Below are 22518 nucleotides of genomic sequence, written 5' to 3' on the forward strand. Positions count from 1 at the left end.
TTTAGCGGCAGACCACCTCTGTATTGCATCGGTAATGTTGTGGTGATCGCGGTTCCTCCTCCTGAGACCCCATGGCTACTGTGAACCTTGTATCTTTTAATGTACGGGGCCTTCACGCCCCGGGGAAGAGACACAACTTATATAGGGAGCTGGACCGTTTGCGGGGGGACGTGGTCTTCCTCCAGGAGACCCACCTCACGCAGACGACTCGAGTTAGACTGCACTCACCGAAGTACCCCACGTGGTACTACAGCCTCTCCGACATTTCTAAAGCAAAAGGTGTGGCCATTGGGATTCGTAGGGGAACCGCGTTCACGTTTGAGGAAATGATGTGTGATCCTGCGGGACGTTTTCTGTTTCTGCGGGGCACCCTGGGCAGCATGCAGTGTACTTTGGCCACCTTATACTCCCCTAACAAAAACCAGGTGCGTTTCCTGGCTTCCACACTCAACTCCCTACGGAATTTTGCACGTGGATGCATTCTTCTAGCGGGCGATTTTAATGTTCCCCTGGAACCTACTTTGGACACCTCTAGAGGTGGTTCCTCGCTTTCCGGCAGGGGAGTGAGGTATATACGTTCTCGACTCCATGACCTACAGTTGATGGATGTCTGGAGAATTAATCACCCGCGGGAAAGAGACTTTACCTACTACTCTCCGGTGCACCAAACATACTCTAGAATTGATTTATGCTTCATTGATCACCAGCACCTCCCGCTCATAGTGAAGTCAAGCATTGACTCATCCCCCATTTGGGACCATGCTCCGATTTCCTTAACCATTAGAGTGGCGTCCGTACCCCTGAAATCCACTAACTGGAAGTTGAACGAGGAACTTATAGCCGAAGAGGCGGATAAAAAGGTGATGGGTGACAGTTTGGAGTTTTATTTGAAGACTAATGTCAGTCCTGAAGTTTCGCCGGGAGTGCTATGGGAGGCCCACAAGGTGTATATTAGGGGAAAGTTCATGGAATTGGGTTCTAGGAAAAAGAGAGAGCGCTTACTACAACAGTCCGACTTGTTGCGTGACATTACAGACTTAGAACGCCGGCATAAGCTGAACCAGACTCCGGCCCTTTTCCACGCCTTAACGGAAAAACGGGAGACCCTGAAGTCCCTCCTTCATTTAGATCAAAAGCGACGCTCGCGGATAGTAGCTCACCGATTTTATGAGTGGGGAGATAAGCCCAGTAGGCTGTTGGCCAACTCGGTGCGACAGCGTAAAAACGCGGCGTTTATTGCCAAAGTTAAGACCCCCTCGGGAGACCTGGTGTTCGAGACCCCCCGTATAGCCAAGACATTCAGTTACTTTTATCAGCGTCTGTATCAGGTGCACCAGGGTGTCCATGATAGAGAGGCTCGGGGACGCCTTATTGGGGACTATCTGGCCCGTGCCGCCCTCCCGAAGCTCTCCGAGGAGGTTTTGGCTTCCTTGGAGGGGGAGTTTACGGCTGCGGAGCTTCTGGGCGCCATGAAAGCTATGGCGCGCGGTAAGGCACCGGGACCAGACGGCCTCACGGTATCTTATTATAGAGCGTACGCTGACATACTGTTGCCGTATTTGACCAGATACGCTAACGTGACCTCGGACGGCGGGGACCTTCGCCCGGAGACCACTCATGCCCACATCACGGTATTACCCAAGGAGGGCAAGGACCCTAGTGACTGCGCGAGCTACCGCCCTATTTCGCTCTTGAATATTGATGCGAAGATTTATGCTAAAGCCATAGCGAATAGGCTGCTCCCCTTGGTGCCACAGTGGATTTCACGGGATCAGACAGGATTCATCCCCGGGAGGGAAGCGCGGGATAATTCTCTCCGCACACTTTCCTTGATGGCTTATGTGCGGCGGACTTCCCAGCCCACCCTGTTACTTTCCATGGATGCTGAGAAGGCGTTTGACAGGGTGGACTGGGACTTCCTTATGGCTACGCTGGCACACTTGGGTATAGGACCCACTTTGCGCTCCAAAATAGCGGCGTTGTACCACTGCCCCACAGCTCAGATACGGATTAACGGTACCCTTAGTGACCCCTTCACCCTATACAACGGCACTCGCCAGGGTTGCCCGCTCTCGCCGATTTTATTTGCGATCTCCCTGGAACCATTTTTATCCCTTATTAGGCGAAACCCGAATATACGTGGCGTAACAATAGGTACGACGGAACACAAATACGTGGCTTACGCGGACGATATTTTGTTTTATGTGCAACAGCCTCTGATCACCCTTCCAAATCTTATGTCCGAGTTTTCGGCCTACGGCGCGGTGTCAAATTTTAAAATCAATATGTCCAAATCGGAAATGTTAAACATCTCTGTCCCCGCCAAACAGGTATCTCACCTGAAAAAGAACTATCCCTTTACCTGGCAGTTGAGCTCCATGAAATATTTGGGCATTCAACTTACGCCCTCCCTATCGTCCCTGTTCCGTGCTAACTTTCTGCCTTTGCTCAACACACTTAGGTCAGATATCCAAAAGTGGTCCCAGCTACGACATTCTTGGCTGGGCAGAATTGGTCTGGTTAAGATGAACTTGCTGCCCAGGGTGCTCTTCATGCTTCAGATGGTCCCGTTTGGGATACCGGTGGGGTTTTTTACAATCTTGACATCTTTGGTATACCGGTACATATGGAATAGGAGAAGACCCAGGCTGAATAGATCTCTCCTCATCCGCCCTAAGTGTAGCGGGGGTTTAGCTGTACCAGACTTTAAGCTTTACTACAGGGCCGTTGTGCTGACTAGGCTCTCTGACTTGAAGTATTGCAAGGACACGAAACTCTGGGTAAACTTGGAAAAGGACCTCTGTGGCGCTGAATCTTCCACACTGATGTGGATCCCGAGGAAGTTCCGGACCCTTTTGCCTACCACGTCACCGCTTACACACTCCTCCTTGATGGTGTGGGACTCTATCTGTAAGATGTATGGCTGGTTGTATAACTCCCCCCTGATGCCCTTGGTGGGTCACGATTTTTTCCCACCGGGTAACATGGACCCTCAGATTCACCCGTGGTGGCTGGGCACTAACACATGTCTACATCAGTTCACCGGCCCATCCGGGGTGTTGCCTCTTTCTTCCATCATGGGTGACTCCCCCATATCCTACATGGATCGATGGAAACATCATCAACTATTGAACTTTGTTCGCATGCTCCCAAAGCCCTTGCGCACCTTGGCGGAGCTTACACCTGTGGAAACCGCATTTGCCGAACCTGGCCCGATTGAGCGGCCGGTTTCGTACTTTTATCAGGCATTGTTGTCCCTCACTTCTACGGGTACTCCCTCCTTCCTACGGTACTGGGAAAGGGAACTACATACGGCTCTGTCTCCGTCCCAGCAGTCACAAATCCTAACCCTGGCTCATACCTCCTCTGGATCCTCTAAGACATCAGAAATGGCGTATAAACTTTTGACCAGATGGCACTACACACCGGTTGTTTTACATAGGTTTTCTCCTCAGTCCTCCCCACACTGTTGGCAGGAGTGCGGGGAGGTAGCCACTCATGCTCATATTTGGTGGTACTGCCCGAGGATCCGCCCATTCTGGCTGGCGATTTTCTACACGATTAAAGAAATCCAGGGGTGGGAGGTACCTAATGACCTGTGGTATGTTCTGTTCCATTGCACGGGGAGGCCGACGGGCCCCTATAAGAGGTCGATTACACCACACCTCTTAAACGCTGCCAAAACCCTCATTCCTCAGTTTTGGAAGCTGAAGACGATCCCTACGCTCCGGCATTGGTTACTCAACGTGGATACCACATATTACATGGAGGACATGACTCTCTCCCTCCGGGGTAAATCTGAGTTGGCAACGAAGATCTGGGCCTGTTGGGTTGCCTTTAAATATTCATCTAGTTATGCAGCCATAATGTCTCAACCAGTGTGATGTGATCATAACTCTTGTTCTTACTATATCTACTGTAATTTTGCAATTGTTTATCTGAGGGTGGTCTGCCCTCCTTCCCCCCCCCCCCCGTCTCCCACATCCCCCCCCCCCTTCTTTCTCTTTTTCTCTCTCTTTCTGTTTATTTTCCCTTTCCTTTACTCTCCCTCTATTTCTGTCCACTATATTCCCTCTTTCATAATAGAAGAGGTGGGTGTATTTGACTGTTCCATTGTAACTAACGATATAATGTTGCTGCCCTTGATATTGGTTTATGTATTGATCGTTATGCTTTGTACACGCTTCTCTTCTTTAATAAACATTAATTATAAATATATATATATATATATATATATATATATATATATATATATATATATATATATATATATATATATATATATATATATATTGTACATTCACATCAGTTCCTGCCCTCACGGAGCATATAATCTAAGGGCCCAAACTCACATTCATACATACACATACTATGGCCAGTTTAAACAGTTAACCTCCCAGAAAGTCTTTGGAATGGGGGAGGAAAGCAGAGTAACCCGGAGAACACCCACACAGGCACAGGGAGAACATGCAAGCTCCAAGCAGGTGGTGTTATGGTTGGGATTCAAACCAAGGACCCTAGTGCTGATAACCATAAGTGCTAACCACTTATCCAACTAGAGCTTTGTCAATTTAGAAAAGTGATTACATTTTACTGAATATCATTAGAATTTTACTGTTTGCAATTTATGGTGTCAGCAATTTCATTTTCAATTAAAATTATTCTGTGAAAGTGTTCGTTTTGTGGGATGCGGTCAAACTGTAATCTCAGAAGTAACCCTTTTGTGCATTTTGAAAAATATCCTGCAGTGTTGACCTTGTAGAGTACAAAAGCATTGTGACGATGATGAAAGCTGTCAATGAGATTAACAAGGACCCCGATCTTCTGCCCAATGTTACTCTGGGCTATCGTATATTTAGTACTTGTAATGATCCTATGAAAACATTGGGATATGCCATAAAGATATTGTCTGGAGAAAAAGAAGCTCCTAACTATTACTGTAAGGGACGTGGAGAAGTGGCTGGTTTTATTGGTGACAGTAATTTCCATTCAAATCATGCGCTGGCTCAGTTACTTAGTCTGTATCGGTATACACAGGTAAGTGATCACTGCAATATATTATGTATGTAATATGGTGTGTCCAATAGATGGACAAGTGGCAAAAGTGAAATTTGGATAATTTCCAAACCTTGTTTGGATAGTAAAGTTCTTTAAACGGTGTAGAAACATACAGTAATTCTGTGTTTTGAGGTTGCCACCATTGAGGGCCTCTGCTTGTCCCTCGGTTACCTGGAACGCACGCCTGCACTAATATAAGGAAGAAGTGCTATGTGTTCCGGGTCGGGCGGGCTTGCTTCCGCACATGTGCTCTCCCACAGTCACCCGATGCGTTGACATCTCCGCCCCCTTTCGCACCACACTGGGGAGCAATGTGACCCGCTCCACAGTGTGGGGGCAGTTCCTGCACCATTGCTACACCACCCGATCTGTCTCCTCCCCTCCAGCATACTACACCAGAATGCCTATTGACTGTAATTAATAATTAATAATATTAAAAATAAATATAAATATAAAAACTCAAATTGATTATATACTATATAGGAATTGAATGTCAAATAATCTATATACAATCACTCTAAAGATAGTGGTGATGACACCGATATTATTAAGCGGAGCTCCAGCCCCGCCCCCCCCTCCAAAAAGTAAAAGTCATCAGTTACAAATACTGTAGCTGCTGACTTTTAATATTAGGGCACTTACCTGTCCAGGGATCCCGTGATGTTTCCGATCGGCTCTGGGGTGCTGCACCATACGTGGTGAGGGAAACCAATAGTGAAGCCTTTCGGCTTCACAGCCGCTTCCCTACTACGCATGTGCAAAGCACGCTGTGCTTTCTAAACTGGCCTGGTGGCAGAGGAAGGAGGGGGGGGCGGAATTCTTGGAGACATCGCCACATCTCGCCGCAGTCAGGTCTCCGGGAAGTGGGGACAAGTACCTGTCAAAAACAGGTACCCATTCCCCCCTTTCCCCCGAAAGGTGCCAAAATGTGGCACCGGAGGGGCGGGGAGGAAGCAAACTTTTGAGTGGAACGCTACTTTAACTCTTTCATGCCCTATATAGGCACTGTTCCTCATGGGGACATTTGCAGAGACTATTTGGGTTTGCCACTGTAGTGGAGGGATGCAAGCATGCAAATTGCCATGCCATTTGCCACATGTTGACATGCTTACTGCACCTATATACATTCAAGCGAATGTCGGCACGCACATGTGTACACATACCTCCACATGCCTGCAGTTCTCTGTTTAGCTGCCTTTATCAGTCATTTGCTATTTGAATTGTCTGTTCCTTTTGTTATCACCAAGGCACCATGTCTTACCCCACGCATGCTTTTTCTAACCTGGCAAGGGACCTTTAAATCCAACAAAGTCACCTATTTTATTAACTGTCAGTGGCTTCTACATAATCGCAATGCAGAAGATATGGAAGGTTTTTGGCAATCTCAAGCTTCTTGTTCACCTTAATGTCTCTTCAGTTGCTGTCAATTAATGCCCAAGGTTTAAATCACCCAGATAAACGCTTTTCCCTGTGGAAAGAAGTCACAAAATCTAAGGCCGACATTGTGATTGTCCAGGAGTAGACATGGGCGCCGTCAATAAATTTGTTTAGTTTCGTTCTGTTACGGTTCGTATTAGAATTAATTCGTACTTCGCAATTCGTGTCCGAAATTCATTTTCAATTTGTACGAAATACGAATTGTTGTTGGGTTCATTAACTTGTATACGAATGTTCTTTCTTGATGAATTTAAAGGCAAAAATATATATACACCTCAATATGACAGTCGATGCTGATGGAAGTTTGGTTTTTATCCCCTGCTGTGCTCGTATGTCAGCACAGCACAGGAATGGTGGAAGCCCCTCATAATGAGCACAGCAGGGATACAGCCTCAGGAGGAAGTCAGCATAGCACAGGGATGGTCGGAGCCCCTCATAATAAGCAGCCCCAGGAGGATGTCAGCATAGCACAGGGATGGTGGGAGCCCCTCATAATAAGCAGCCCCAGGAGGAAGTCAGCACAGCACAGGGATGGTGGGAGCCCCTCATAATAAGCAGCCCCAGGAGGAAGTCAGCACAGCACAGGGATGGTGAGAGCCCCTCATAATGAGCATAGCACAGGGATGGTGGGAGCCCCTCATAATAAGCAGCCCCAGGAGGAAGTCAGCACAGCACAGGGATGGTGGGAGCCCCTCATAATAAGCATAATGAGTCATCAATGATGACTGATCCGAAATTCGTAAACAAAAGTTTGTATTTCGTACAAAATTCGGACGCATGGCAATTTGTATTTCGGATCCTCCCGAACGTACAAATTTAGGGAAATTCGTGCGAATTTGAGATTCGTACAAAATGAATCGCAGATTTGCACATGTCTATCCAGGAGACCCACTTCAAGGCGTTAGCTGCCCCGAAGTATCAACATAAAGAGTTCTCCTTTACCTTTTCTGCTGAATACTGTTCGAAGAAAAGAGGAGTTCTCATAGCTATTAAGAACTCTGTCTCTTTCAAGCTCCATTCCTCGGTATGTCATACTGGTATTCGCGATTAACGATAAGGCTTAAACAATTGTAATAGTGTATGCACCTAATTCTAAATCAGGGTAGTTTCTTCTGCAAACTTTTTAAAAGTATTGGTAACATAAACAGGGTGACTTGATAGTGGGTGGTAAAATAAAATCACTTATCCATCCAGACCTGGATTCTGCTTCCAGTAGTAAAAACCATACCTCCCTCCTATCCAACTTCTTACTAAGCCCTTGTACACGCGGTCGGAGATTCCGACGGAATGTTTCCTATCGGACCGTTTTGTCGGAAATTACGACTGTGTGTGGTCTCCATCGGACTGTTTCTGTCGGAATATCCGACGGACCAACTTGCCGGTAAAATTTCATGTGTAGCCTACTCTGACGGACAAAGTGCCACGCATACTCAGATCAAATTCCTAGACCAAAGCTATTGGCTACTAGCCTGAACGTAGTCCCGTCGTAACAAAATAACGTCATCACGTTATGTACAATCGGATTTTCCGACAACTTAGTCTGACCGTGTGTATGCAACATCACTTCCGGACCTCTTCCGGAATGAATCCGTCGGAATTACTCCGACGTATTTGGTTGTCGGAATCTCCGACCGTGTGTACAAGGGCTAAGAGAGGATGTTTATGATGCCTGCCATTGTTTACACCCCTCAGAGCGTGAATATACCTATTGCTCCTCCCGGTTTAACTCTAAAGCCCCATACACGCGATCAGAAATTCTGCCAGCAAAAGTCAGATGAGAGCTTTTGGTCAGAAATTCCGACCATGTGTACGCTCCATTGGACTTTTGCCGGCAGAATTCCAGCCAGCAAAACATTGAGAGCATGTTCTCTATTTTTCGGTCGGAAAAAGTTCTGATCAGAAATTCTGATCGTCTGTAGAAATTCCGACACGCAAAATTCTTACGCATGCCCGGAATTAATTTGACGCATGCTCGGAAGCACTGAACTTAATTTTCTCGGTTTGTCGTAGTGTTATACGTCACTGTGTTCTTGACGGTCGAAAGTTCAGAGAACTTTTATGTGACCGTGTGTATGCAAGCCAAGCTTGAGCGGAATTCTGTCGGAAAAAAACATCCAAGTTTTTTTCCGATAGAAAATCTGCTCGTGTGTACGGGCATTACTCATGAATTGATCACTTCTTGGTTGCTGCAATGGATATCTTCCTCCAACATTGCGGATATCAAGTTGTTCTGACCATGCGGCTATCTCCATATCAATGTCGAAGAAAGATATCTGCCAACCTACCCTAATCTGGCGGTACTATAACAAACTTATCAAAGAAAGGGAAACTGATGATGTACTGTTTGTGATTATTTTATCATAAACTATACCCCTGACACTGACATTTTTACCCCAAAGAATGCAAAGCATACGCACGTGGTATCCTTATTCAGCAAGGGGCCCAGGCTAAATGAATGAAATCTGCAAAATTGCATTCTACGTTGACTAACTTATATGATTTAGAACAACAAAATAAATCCAACCCTAACCCACACATAGCATCGAAATGTGCTAAACTCTGTCTAGAAAGGCATTCCCTTCTGCAGGATAATCATGACTTTCTGCTCCGACAGCTTAGACTGCGGCACTACTCCTCACACAACAAAGAAAGGATATTTCTAGTCTTCTGTCTGAAATCCCGCAGAATCAAATCTAAGCCCTTGTACACACGGTCGGAGATTCCGACAACCAAATCCGTCTGAGTAATTCCGACGGATTAATTACAGAAGAGGTCCGGAAGTGATGTTGCATACACACGGTCGGACTAAGTTGTCGGAAAATCTGATTGTGCATAACGTGATGACGTTATTTCGTTACAACAGGACTACGTTCAGGCTAGTAGCCAATAGCTTTGGTCTAGGAATTTGATCAGAGCATGCGTGGCACTTTGTTCGTCGGAGTAGACTACACATGATCGGAGTATGTCTGATTGGAGCATTTTGTCGGAAAATTTTACCGGCAAGTTGGAAAAGTTGGTCCGTCGGATATTCCGATGGAAATTGTCCGATGCAGACCACACACAGTCGGAATATCCGACAAAATGGTCCGATAGGACACATTCCGTCGGAATCTCCGGCCGTGTGTACAAGGGCTAAGATTTATTTTCTCTTCCACCCCTCTACCAAACAGGAACTAACCAATCCAAAGCACACAGCAGATGCATTCGCAGACTGCTATGGGTCACTTTACAACTTAGAAGATGACCCTTTAGTCCCTCAACCCTTAAAATATACAATCTCATCCTTTTTAGATAAACTTAAAGTTACCCTCACTGAATCCCTCTGATCTAGACAACCTGAATCGCCCATTTTCTACCCAGGAGATACACAAAGTAATCCAATCCATGCCTTGTAGGAAATCTCATGGCCCAGATGGGTTCATAAATGTGCACTACCATACTTTTGCCTCTATTCTAAACCCCTATTTAGCCAAATTGTAGACTCTAATCCTACAAAATCCCCAACTTTGTGCAAGTGTACAAAGCATTCAAGTGTTATGCCCCGTACACAAGATTGGACTTTCCGCTAACAAAACCGTGGATTTTTGTTCGAAGGTTGTTGGCTCAAACTTGTCTTGCATACACACGGTCACACAAATGTTGGCCAAAAATTACGAACGTGGGAACGCGGTGATGTACAAGACATATGATGAGCCAAGAAAAAGGAAGTTCAATAGCCAGTCTTCTTCTGCTTGATTCCGAGCATGCGTGAACTTTTGTGTGATGGAATTGTGTACACACTATCCAACTTTCTGACAACAGCGTTTTGTTAGCGTAAAATTTGAAAACCTGCTATCAAATATTTGTTGGCGGAAATTGTGACAGCAAATGTTCGATGGAGCATACACACACACACACGGTCGGACTTTCCAACAACAAGCTCACATCCAGCATTTCCCGTTGGAAAATTCGACCATTTGTACGCGGAATAAGAACTGATGATGGTTGAGGTCGAGTTCATGCTTGTACGAAAAACACTCCGACATTGGGAGCTCACATCACATGACTTGTCAAAATCAATGTTTCCCTATGAGAGCCATCTTAATTGGACCGACACAAGTTGGTCCGACTTTGAAAATGCTCCCTGCACTACTTTAGTCCAACTTTAATCCTACTTTAGCCCATTGAATATCACTGAAGTCGGATCAAAGTCGGATCGCCGTCTTAACTGATCCAACTTTGGTATGCTGTGACTTGTGCTCAGATGATCTTGAAGGGGAACTCTACACCAAATTTAGAAAAAAAAACCTGGCATGGGTTCCCCCTATAAGAGCACACTAGGTCTGGCATGGATATATATATAATATATATATATATATATATATATATATATATATATATATATATATATAATCTCGAGTGCTGTAAATCCATAATTACTAAAGCAACCAGATACTCATCAGTATTTGTAAGCAATGTCTGCCTAATACTGAAAGAAAAGAAAAAACTTTTGACCCCTTCCAATGTGTCCCCACTCATTACACTCCTAGCTGCTAATGGCACCTCCCTGAGCTGTCATTGGAATGTAAACACAGGGGTGGGGATGGAGGCTGGCATCATTATCCAAATATGGCCATCAGTGATGTCAACCAACATCTCTGTGTCATGCTTACCCCAAAGGCAGGTGGTTAGACACAATAGCTGGCTACTGTTTTCTTCACCAATAGCAGCCCCCTTTCCCATAACACAAGCAGGCCTACTGGTACTCGATTGCTACCAGGTCCTATATACAATGCTATAGTGCCTGCAGGTAGACAAAGACAAGGAGAATGCCATAGCAAAAACCCAAATGCTGGAATAAGGAGCAGGAACACGAGATGCTCCTGACATCCTGCCCTTTGTTTACATGATCATAGATTCCTGCCCATCATTAGACTGGGCAAGCTGATGTTACCTGCTGCTTCCTTAAGAGATGAAGCTGTGACATATTGCATCGGTAGAAATAATGTTATAATATATGGAATTTTGGTCCCAAATTAGTATTCAGGCTGAATGCTGATCTCATCCATAATCTTGGATACAGGAGTGCTCAACTAAACATGTTAAGCATCATTACAGGGAGTCCTTATTAACCATTTTGTTGGCTAACCAGCAGATGACATGGACAAGGAAATTACAAGATTATAAAATTGGATTTCTACAAGTTACACCGATGGTTACATATACACAAACACATGTACAATTATTAACCACTGGTCATCCTCAGGCCAATTCTAAATGGCCTGGACTTCAATTGCTTAAAATAAGCTCAGGATCTTAGTATCATTTTTTCAGTTGGCTTCCAGCTAATTTAGCTGATCTTTTTCATGGTACTATAAATGCGTTCCCCCCTCGCACAGGGCTCCAGGGCTCTCCACTCTCCTTTGTAGAACCTGGGACCATAGTAAATGGTGTCAGGGTAAAGAGTGTAAGCGATGACAGAACATCCATTCCCCGGTCTGCTTTGTGATCAATGAACCCAGAAGTGCTTAGCTCTGAGTGTTTCTGGGTACCGTATTTTTCGCTCCATAAGACGCACCTGACCATAAGATGCACCTAGGTTTTAGAGGTTGAAAACAAGAAAAAAAATTCTGAACCAAATGGTGGACTAAAATATTTTCCAGTACTCATGAAATGCAGAGCGACCATTACCATAGAAAATGCAGAGTGACCATTACCATAGAAAGTATTGGCAGGGTATGGCAGGGTATTGGCAGGGTATGGCAGGGTATGGCAGAGTATTGGCAGAGTATGGCAGAGTATTTGCGGGGTATGGCAGAGTATTGACAGGGTATGGCAGAGTATTGGCAGGGTATGGCAGAGTATTGGCAGGGTATGGCAGAGTATTGCATTGAATTGGCAGGGTATTGCAGAGTATAGGCAGGGTATGGCAGAGTATTGGCAGGGTATGGCAGAGTATTGGCAGGGTATTGCAGAGTATTGGCAGGGTATTGCAGAGCATTGGCAGGGTATTGCAGAGTATTGGCAGGGTATGGAGGGATGGCTGTGACTGCACTTGTCACAGAGCAGCGCTGTGGGCACTACAGATGAAGCCCATAGCGCTGCTGCCATCTCTCCCCTCTCACACTGTACAGATCTGTACACAGAGGGGAGAGAGGAACCGGTGTCATCATGACGCCGGTTAGTTTACAAGTGATTGCTCTGTCATTTGACGGAGCGATCACATTGCAAATTGCCGGGTGCACCAAGATGGCCTCGGCTCCAGAGCTAGGCCGAAGCCGCAGCCTTTCCTAAGGCCAAGGCCGCATAGCGCTCCAGAGCACGGCGAGGGGGCGTTGCCAATCGTATATTTGCACCATAAGATGCAGGCACATTTCCCCCCATATTTCTGGGGGGGGGAAAAAGTGCGTCTTATGGTCCGAAAAATACGGTAATCATGTGCTTGAGCAACTGCAGTGGTATACAAAAAAAACCTTAGTGGAAAAAAATTCCTGCGCTAGTGAAACAATAGCAGTAATAGAGTATAATTAACCACTTAACAACCGGCCCACAGCCGATTAATGGCTTCAGGGCGGTTGTTTAACTCTGAAAGGCCGTTAATTAATGGCCTCCCAGAATTCTGCTCTTGCGCGCCCCCTGGTGTGCGCACACGAGAGCATCCGTGACCGCCTGGTCCACAGGACCCGGTGCATCACGGATCACGGTAAACGGCCGCTCATCGCAGCAGTTTACCACGTGATGGATCCATCAAATGATGGAGCGATCACTTGTAAACAAACCGGCGTCATGTTATGACGCTGGTTCCACTCTCCCCTTTCTGTACTGATCAGTACAGCGGAGGGGGAAGAGATCGGTGTCAGCAGCGGTGTGGGCTGCATCTGCAGTGCCCACATCGCTGCTCACCGAATTTAACCCCTCAATACCCTGACAATACTCTGCAATACTCTGCCAATACTCTCCAATACCTGTCAATACTCTTCAATACCCTGCCAATACCCGACAATACTCTGCAATACCCCACCAATACTCTGCAGTACCCCGCCAATACTCTGCAGTACCCCGCCAATACTCTGCAGTACCCCACCAATACTCTGCAGTACCCCGCCAATACCCGCCAATACTCTGCAATACCCAGCCAATACTCTGCAATACCCAGTCAATACTCTGCAATACTCAGCCAATACTCTGCAATACCCAGCCAATACTCTGCATACCCTGCCAATACCCGCCAATACTCTGCAATACCCCGCCAATACTCTTCAATACTCTGCAATACCCTGCCATAAATTGCCATACCCAGCCAGCCATACTCGGAGATACCCTGCAATACCAAGCCATAGATGCCCCCCTCGCCTCCCTCCGGTGCTTCTACCGACTCGCCAATATGATCAACGCCAGAATCTTTTTTTTATTTTTATTTTTATTTCAGGCTTCCCAGCCTATAGGTGAGATGTGGGGTCTTATTGACCCCATATCTCACTGTAAAGAGGACCTGTCATGCCATATTCCTATTACAAGGGATGTTTACATTCCTTGTAATAGGAATAAAAGTGATCAAAAAATTTATTTTTGGGGAAAAAAATGTCAAACTAAAATAAAGTAAAATTAACAATAATAATAATAAAAAAAAAAAATTAAAGTGCCCCTGTCCCCATGAGCTCGCATGCAGAAGTGAACGCATACGTAAGTCCCACTCACATATGAAAATGGTGTTCAAACCACACATGTGAAGTATTGCCATAAACGTTAGAGCGAGAGCAATAATTATAGCCCTAGACCTCCTCTGTAACTCAATACATGTAACCAGTAAAAAAAATTAAAGCGTCGCCTATGGGGATTTTTAAGTAGCGACGTTTGGAGCCATTCCACGAGCGTGTGGAATTTTGAAGAGTGACATGTTAGGTATCTATTTACTCAGCGTAACTTCATCTTTCACATTATGCAAAAACATTGGGCTAGCTTTACTGTTTTGTTTTTTTTAAAGCAGCAAACTTTTTTTTTTCCAAAAAAAAACGCGTTCTAAAAATTGCTGCGCAAATACCGTGCGAGATAAAAAGTTGCAATAACCACCATTGTATTCTCTAGGATCTTTGCTAAAAAACATATAAAATGTTTTGGGGTTCTATGTAATTTTCTAGCAAATAAATGATGATTTTTACATGTAGAAGAGAAATGTCAGAATTGTCCTGGGTGCTCCAGAACGCCTGATGGCGCTCCCTGCATGTTGGGCCTCTGTATGTGGCCACACTGTGTAAAAGTCTCACACATGTGGTATCGCCGTACTCGGGAGTAATAGCAGAATGTGCTTTGGGGTGTAATTTGTGGTATGCATATGCTGTGTGTGAGAAATAAACTGATAATATGACAATTTTGTGGAAAAAAAAGGAAAATAAATCTTGATTTTGCAAAGAATTGTGGGAAAAAATGACAACTTCAAAAAACTCATCATGCCTCTTACTAAATACCTTGGAATGTCTTCTTTCCAAAAAGGGGTCATTTGGGGGTTATTTGTACTTTTACGGCATGTTAGGGTCTCAAGAATTGAAATCGGCCGTCAGTACTTCAGGTGTGATCAATTTTCAGATATTGGCATCATAGCTTGTGGACTCTATAACTTTCACAAAGACCAAATAATATCCACCAATTTGTACTTATTTTTACCAAAGATATGTAGTAGTATAAATTTTGGCCAAAATTTATGAAGAAAAATTACTAATCTGCTAAATTTTATAACAGAAACAAAGAAAAAAATATTTTTTTTTACAGAATTTTCGGTCTTTTTTCTTTTATAGCACAAAAAATAAAAAACCCAACGGTGATTAAATACCACCAAAAAAAAGCTCCATTTGTGTGAAAAAAAGGGCAAAAATTTCATATGGGTACAGTGTTGCATGACTGAGTAATTGTCATTCAAAATGTGAGAGCACAGAAAGCTGAAAATTGGTCTGGTTATTAAGGGGGTTTAGGTGCCCAGTGGTCAAGTGGTTAAGTAAAATACATTTTTTTTGATCAATTAAATATTAAACATCCCATTAAAATATTTTCCAACGTATTGTCTAGATCAATTATCGAGCCACTGACCTTCACCTGAGCGATGGAAAAAGGTATCCAACTTTATTCCTAATGACACCAGACTATCAGGTCCGTTTTGCAGCTTTTGTAAAAATTTTGCAGCACTTTGGATGGAACTGGGTCGGAATATTAATATCAGGGGATGGCAGCGGTGATGATGAGTCTAGAGAACTGAGGAACATGATGAGCCAACATGGGATCTGCACAGATTATATCATTAAACTCACGGAAAATAATGTAAAGGATATTCATACGCTGAGGATTATTCGGGAATCAGCAGCTAAGATTGTCACAATGTGTGGAACTTCAATGTCAGACTTTGTTCCTTTATGTAATAATATACTCTCTGCTATAGAAAACATCACATTTATTTTCCCACCTTCATGGAGCAAAATAACTCATATATATAATAAAGTCATTAAGACCACCGAACACAGCTTTGCATTTCTATGGCCACAAAAAATTTACCTAGACAATATTTATCCAGGAGGTTTCAACTTCTCCAGCTGTTTATATGACCCAATAATGGAAGATATTTGGATTCATTGGACTGAGTGTCTTTCCCCAAACCAATACAAAAATGACTATTATGAACTCATCAATAGGCATTTTGCAAAGAATTGTACAGATGTAAAAGATATGTCATGGGTGTTTGATTTATTCACAACTCTGCCCTCCTATGCATACAGGGCTATGTATGTTCTGGCCAATGCTCTACATGGAATGTACATGAAGAAAAATACATCTGAACAAAATAGATTGCGGAACAGAGTGAGTTAAATAATAAGTATGCCTATATATCAAGAATAAGTGAATGTGAGAGATGACATCACTAAGAGAGTTATGGAGGAGGTGGAATCCTTATGGGTAGAGCTCCAAAGGGATGAAGCTAAGGGGAAAAGTAATACTGGGAGTATGCTATAGGCCCCCTAATCTGAGGGAGGAGGGGAGACGGATCTCCTATCACAATTTGGATTAGCAGCAAGGATGGGAAGTGTTATCATAATGGGGGATTTTAATTATCCAGAGATAGACTGGGTGAAGGGAACCACGCATTCATCTAAGCCCCTGTACACACAGTCGGACATTCTGCCAACCAAATCCATCAGATTTTGTCTGTCGGATTAAGTCCAAAACTGTTGCATACACACGGTCGGACAAAGTTGTCGAAAAATCTGATCTTTCAGAACGTGATGACGTTATTTCGTTACGATGGGACTACATTCAGGCTAGTAGCCAATAGCTTTGATGTAGGAATTTGATCTGAGCATGCGTGGCACTTTGTCCGATCGGAATTCTCTACACATGATCGGAGTATGTCCTATAAGACCAGTTTGTCGGAAAATATTTCCAACAAGTTGGAAAATTTGGTGCGACGGATATTCCGACGGAAACAGTCCGATGCATACCACACACAGTTGGATAATCCGACAACACGGTCCGATAGGACACATTCCGACGGATTCTCCGACCGTGTGTACGGGCGCTAAGGCTCGCCAGTTCCTAAATGTCTTGGAAGACTGAGGAAGGACATCTCGTTACATAGGATGGGGTGATGGCTAAGGTATTGAATTTATTCTTCTCCTCAGTCCTCAAGAGGAAATCGGGGGGCTTCAGTAACCAAAACTGCAGTGTTTATCCTCTTGACACATCACAGGAAGCACCTCCATGGTTAATGGAGGACAGAATTAAAATTAGACTTGGGAAACTTAACATGAATAAATCACCGGGATCAGATGGCTTGCACCCGAGGGTACTTAGGGAACTTAGTCAAGTAATTGCCAAACCATTGTTCCTAATTTTTACTGCCAGTCTACTGACTGGAATGGTACCAACTGATTGGAGAAAAGCCAATGTAGCTCAATATTTAAAAAGGGGTCCAAAATATATCACTGGGAATTACAGACCAGTTAGCCTAACATCAATAGTATGTAAACTCTTGGAGAGGATGATAAGGGATTATATACAATATTTTAGTAATGAGAACGGTATCATTAGCAGTAATCAGCATGGGTTCATGAAGAATCGTTCTTGCCAAACCAATCTATTAACCTTCTATAAAGAGATGAGCTGCCATCTAGATAAAGGAAGGCCCGTAGACGTGGTGTATCTGGATTTTGCAAAAGCATTTGCCACAGTTCCCCATAAACGTTTACTGTACAAAATAAGGTCCGTTGGCATGGACCATAGGGTGAGTACATGGATTGAAAACTGGCTCCAAGGGCGAGTTCAGAGGGTGGTGATAAATGATGAGTACTCACCTACTATGTAACTATTTATCTATGTAAGTGTTATTTATATATTTATACACATTTATATTCTATATATTTACATACTATATTTATTTGTGTATACTTATATTTAGAGTATATGTATTTCTAGTTTAAGTGGTTGTAAACGATCATCTTATAAAACAATCCATTCAGTTTAAAATAGAAATGAAAGGCGACATTTTTGTATAGATATAAAAATAAATATATAAATAGAGTATATAACAGTTTAACAACTGTGCAAGACGCAGTACATTGTGGGGCGCACGGCAGGTAAACATCCTTCCAAGCTCCCCGCAAATTTGTGTGTTTGCTTAAAGGGCAAACAGGCGATGTTTAGGCCAAACTTTTGCTCAGCTCGAACTGTTCGGCCAATTCTACTTGTTTTGCTGCAACTTGTCATTGCATGCTATTGCATGCTGAGTCTGTCATCAGCTAGAATCCCTCCAGATCCTTTTCTATCTGTGATTTCTCCTGGGGTTCTCCCCTCTCAGCGTGTAGCTTGCATACATTGAATCTCGTTCCAAAACACAAGAGGAATATAAAACGTTTCCAAGTTAGACGCATCCAAGTGTGGAGTTATTTAAATCAGATGAATGGTGGAGGAGATGAAGAATATGGCCTTAGGATCTATTCCATGAATTGTGACTGTTGAACAATATCAAGGACTTAGAAATCTAAACTGGAGGAACATTTTAGATATAAAACCCTCAGACAAAGGAGGAAACATTGTGATAATGAGTAATGAACAAAAATGAATAAATAAGGATGGGTATGAAAATTCTTCAATCACTTCATATGAAGTTTTCTTTGTTCTCTGCTTCTCCCTCTTAAGCCTCATACACACGATTGGACTTCCATCGGACTTTTCCGTGGATTTTGGTCCGAAGGACATTGGCCGCGAAACTTGTTCTGCATACACACGGCAGAACATTTTCAGCCAACTTTCACCAAATCATGTGGTTTTTCAGCTCTTTACCGCCACCCTTTGGGCAACTTCTGCTATTGTTGTCTGATCTTTAGCATTGGTTCTTAGTATGCGTGTTTGTACATTGGACTTTAGTTCTATGGACTTGTGTACACACGATCGGATTATCCTCCATCTGACATTTGTTGCCGGAAAGTTTGAGAGCATGCACAGCAAACATTTGTCTGTTGAAAAAACGAAAACGATTGTCCAATGGAGCATACAGGCGGTCAGATTGTCCGATAAAACAGGTCCGTCGGACTGTCGTTGTCAAAGAGTCAGATCGTGTGTATGGGCCTTTACTGATAGGATTTTCCGACAACAAATGTTGGATGTGAGCTTGTTGTCGGGAAGCCCGACCGTGTGTATGCTCCATCGAACATTTGTTGTCAGACTTTCTGCCAACAAATGTTTGAGAGCAGGTTCCCGAATTTTCCGACAACAAGACTTGTTGTAAATTCCGAGCGTGTGTGCACAATTCCAACGCACGAAAGTCCATGCATGCTCGGAATCAAGCAGAAGAGCCGTACTGGCTATTGAACTTAATTTTTCTTGGCTCGTCGTACGCGTTGTACATGTAAATCAACAACAGAATGGCTTAAACAGAAGAAAATACGCCTTCTGGAGTGGCCCAGTCAGAGTCCTGACCTCAACCGGATTGCGATGCTGTGGCATGACCTCAAGAAAGCGATTCACACCAGACATCCCAAGAATATTGCTGAACTGAAACAGTTCTGTAAAGAGGAATGGTCAAGAATTACTCCTGACCGTTGTGCTGTCTGATCTGCAACTACAGGAAACGTTTGGTTGAAGTTATTGCTGCCAAAGGAGGTTCAACCAGTTATTAAACCCAAGGGTTCACATGCTTTTTCCACCTGCACTGTGAATGTTTACATGGTGTGTTCCATTAAAACATGGTAACATTTCATACTTTGTGTGTTATTAGTTTAAGCAGACTGTGATTGTCTATTGTTGTGACTTAGATGAAGATCAGATCACATTTTTTGACAAATTTGTGCAGAAATTCATATCATCCCAAAAGGGTTCACATACTTTTTTTGCAACTGTATATCCCCAGAGAGCCCCCCACTTACATCAGGGTCCCCAGAGAGCCCCCCCTTACATCAGGGTCCCCAGAGAGCCTCCTCCTTACATCAGAGTCCCAAGAGAGCCTCCCCCTTGCATCAGGGTCCCCAGAGAGCCCCCCTTACATCAGGGTCCCCAGAGAGCCTCCTCCTTACATCAGAGCCCCAAGAGAGCCTCCCCCTTGGATCAGGGTCCACAGAGAGCCCCCCCCTTACATCGGGGTTCCCAGAGAGCCCCCCTTACATTAGGATCACCAGAGAGCCTCCCCTTGCATCAGGGTCCCCAGAGAGCCTCCCCTCCCCTTGGGGACCCCTGCAGAGACTCGAGGCTATGGGCCCCAGATTCAGGGCTATAGCCCTAAAAGCCACCCCCTAGCGACGCCACCGCTGCCTAGTAAAATAAATTTAACCACTTTGTATTTTTCTAAGCAGACTTTAATTCCAGAACTCTTTTAACTGTATATACTGTAGTAATGTGTGTATTTTTGTCTTTTTTTAAAAAGCTGCACAAATATGTGAGAAATGTTAATTACACTGAGGCAGATGGAGACAAGATCTACTTCAATGAGAGAAGAGAAGTTCCCACCAGTCTTATTTTATGCAGCTGGATTGGGGTTGACCGTTTTCATATGTATGTTTACCCACTATTCTTCATTAATGGTACAGACTTTGTGCCTTATTCATTTGTCAATATGAGTAATCCTTTCTACTGGAAAAGAGGCAAAGTAAGAAATCACTTGATTGTTTTCTGCTGATATCATTTACTGAGGAGGTTCATCATTAGGATTAATAGGGGATTTTTAGACTAATTAAAAAAAAAAAAAATACCCAAAATAGCCCATTCATCTTGCACACACCCCTCTCTAAAATGAATATCAAGCTGTAGCACCCCAGGATCTAGAAAATGTAGTTACAGATTACATAGATTAGCTGTATTCCCACTACTAAGGCTTAGTACTTCACTCTACGCGTTACGTCATCAAATTCATCAGCCTTGATAGAGTTGAGGACAGAGATGTCCCACCAGCAGTGGTTCTGATTAGGGCTGTTTCACACTGATACATTTTTGGATGCCCTTTTAATGCCTTGACTTACAATAGAAAGTGCTTTTGAAAAACTGCACCAAAGGTGCAGCATGTAGAACTTTAAAAAATGCAGCACATTTGCAACGTGAAGAGTTCCATAGAGTTTAAGGGGTACATTATTCATGCATTTTACTTTTGATTTTTAAACCCCAAAAACTGATCAGTGTAAAAGAACCCTTAAGTGAAGTGATGGTGAGCCATCGGCCTGATTCTGCCTGGAACAATGAGTTTATCTGGAGTGCTCTGCCTCCTTCATTATGGAGTTTATTACATTTATTTTTTTATGTGAGTGAGATTTTAACCCCATACAAATGAATACGTTATAGTAACAATCAGTTACAGTAGTCTCTTACAGAAATCACATAAAATACAAGGCACTAACAACTCTAAGCCCTTGTACACACGGTCGGACATTCCGATGGAAAATGTCCGATCGGACCATGTTGTCGGATAATCCGACCATGTGTGGGCTACATCGGACTGTTTCCGTCTGAATATCCGACCGACAAAGTTTTAGAGCTGGGCTATAAAACTTTCCGACAACATGATCCAATCGGACTTCGTCCGATCATTTGTAGAGAATTCCGATCGGACAAAGTGCCACGCATGCTCAGGTCAAATTCCTAGACCAAAGCTATTGGTTACTAGCCTGAACCTAGTCCCGTCATCACGAAATAACGTTATCACGTTACGAACGATCGGATTTTCCGACAACTTTGTCCGACTGTGTGTATGTAACACCAGTTTCGGACAAAATCCGCCGGACAAAATCTGACGGATTTTGTTGTCGGAATGTCCGACCGTGTGTACAAGCGCTTACATCAGAGAAAGGTATCTGCTTCAATGCAAGGCATATATCAGAGCTACGGACTTGTGTAAGGGGAGCATGAAGCTCTGGGATCCTATGAGGAATGCCAGAGGGACCACAGTTTCCATACAAGGTCAAAGGAATGGAAGGATTTTTGTTAGAGGGATATAGATTTTTCCAAGAGAAAATGTTGGTGGGTAGTACTTATCGCTTCCGACCTTTGAGGCCAGGTCTTTTTCCAGTTTCCAGTGCCTGGTGATAGTTAGTTTGGTGGATAGTAGAATATTAGCTACTATGCCACGTTATATAGCAGGAAATTTGTTGATACCTAGGTTAAGCAGGGCCAGTGCAGGATTGGCAAGGGTTAAAATGCCTGTTAGTTCTAATATTGTTTGAAACAATTTTGGCCAAAAGCTACAGATTTGCTACGGATGTTATTGCAAGACCACATTCACGCCAACATAGTGAAGAGCATGTGGTAAGCATTCTGGCCAATCTACATGGGGTGAGATATCAACTGAAGGAGACTTTTAAGGTTTTAAGGCTAATTCCCAGTAATGAATAGCCTGGGTCTATTGGTAATCAGAGAAGGAAGCATGGAGATCCGATTCCCATTAGAGCATTAGCTTTATTTTACTAAACTAATGGGCCCTACACGCCATCCAAATATCGTACGACAGATCGTACAACCTTTTTCATCTAATAGTCGCAAGTAGAAATTGAATAGGTAAATAAAGTCACGAAAATTCTCGTACAT

At 43.7% G+C, this 22518-nt stretch overlaps 1 protein-coding gene across 1 annotated transcript in view; it reads left to right on the plus strand.

The window, feature by feature from the left end:
• The first annotated feature begins 4782 nt into the window (after positions 1-4782).
• Positions 4783-22518, plus strand: part of LOC143986471 (vomeronasal type-2 receptor 26-like) — a 30775-nt gene continuing 13039 nt past the window's right edge. The window contains exons 1-2 of the mRNA XM_077484815.1: positions 4783-5037; positions 20372-20593. Of these exons, the coding sequence (XP_077340941.1) occupies positions 4783-5037; positions 20372-20593 (477 nt within the window). The remainder of the gene's footprint in view (positions 5038-20371; positions 20594-22518) is intronic.

This window comes from Lithobates pipiens, unplaced genomic scaffold (genome assembly GCF_037356315.1).
Source record: "Lithobates pipiens isolate NorthernLeopardFrog02 unplaced genomic scaffold, aLitPip1_a1.2 Scaffold_160, whole genome shotgun sequence".
Lineage (NCBI taxonomy): Eukaryota > Metazoa > Chordata > Amphibia > Anura > Ranidae > Lithobates > Lithobates pipiens.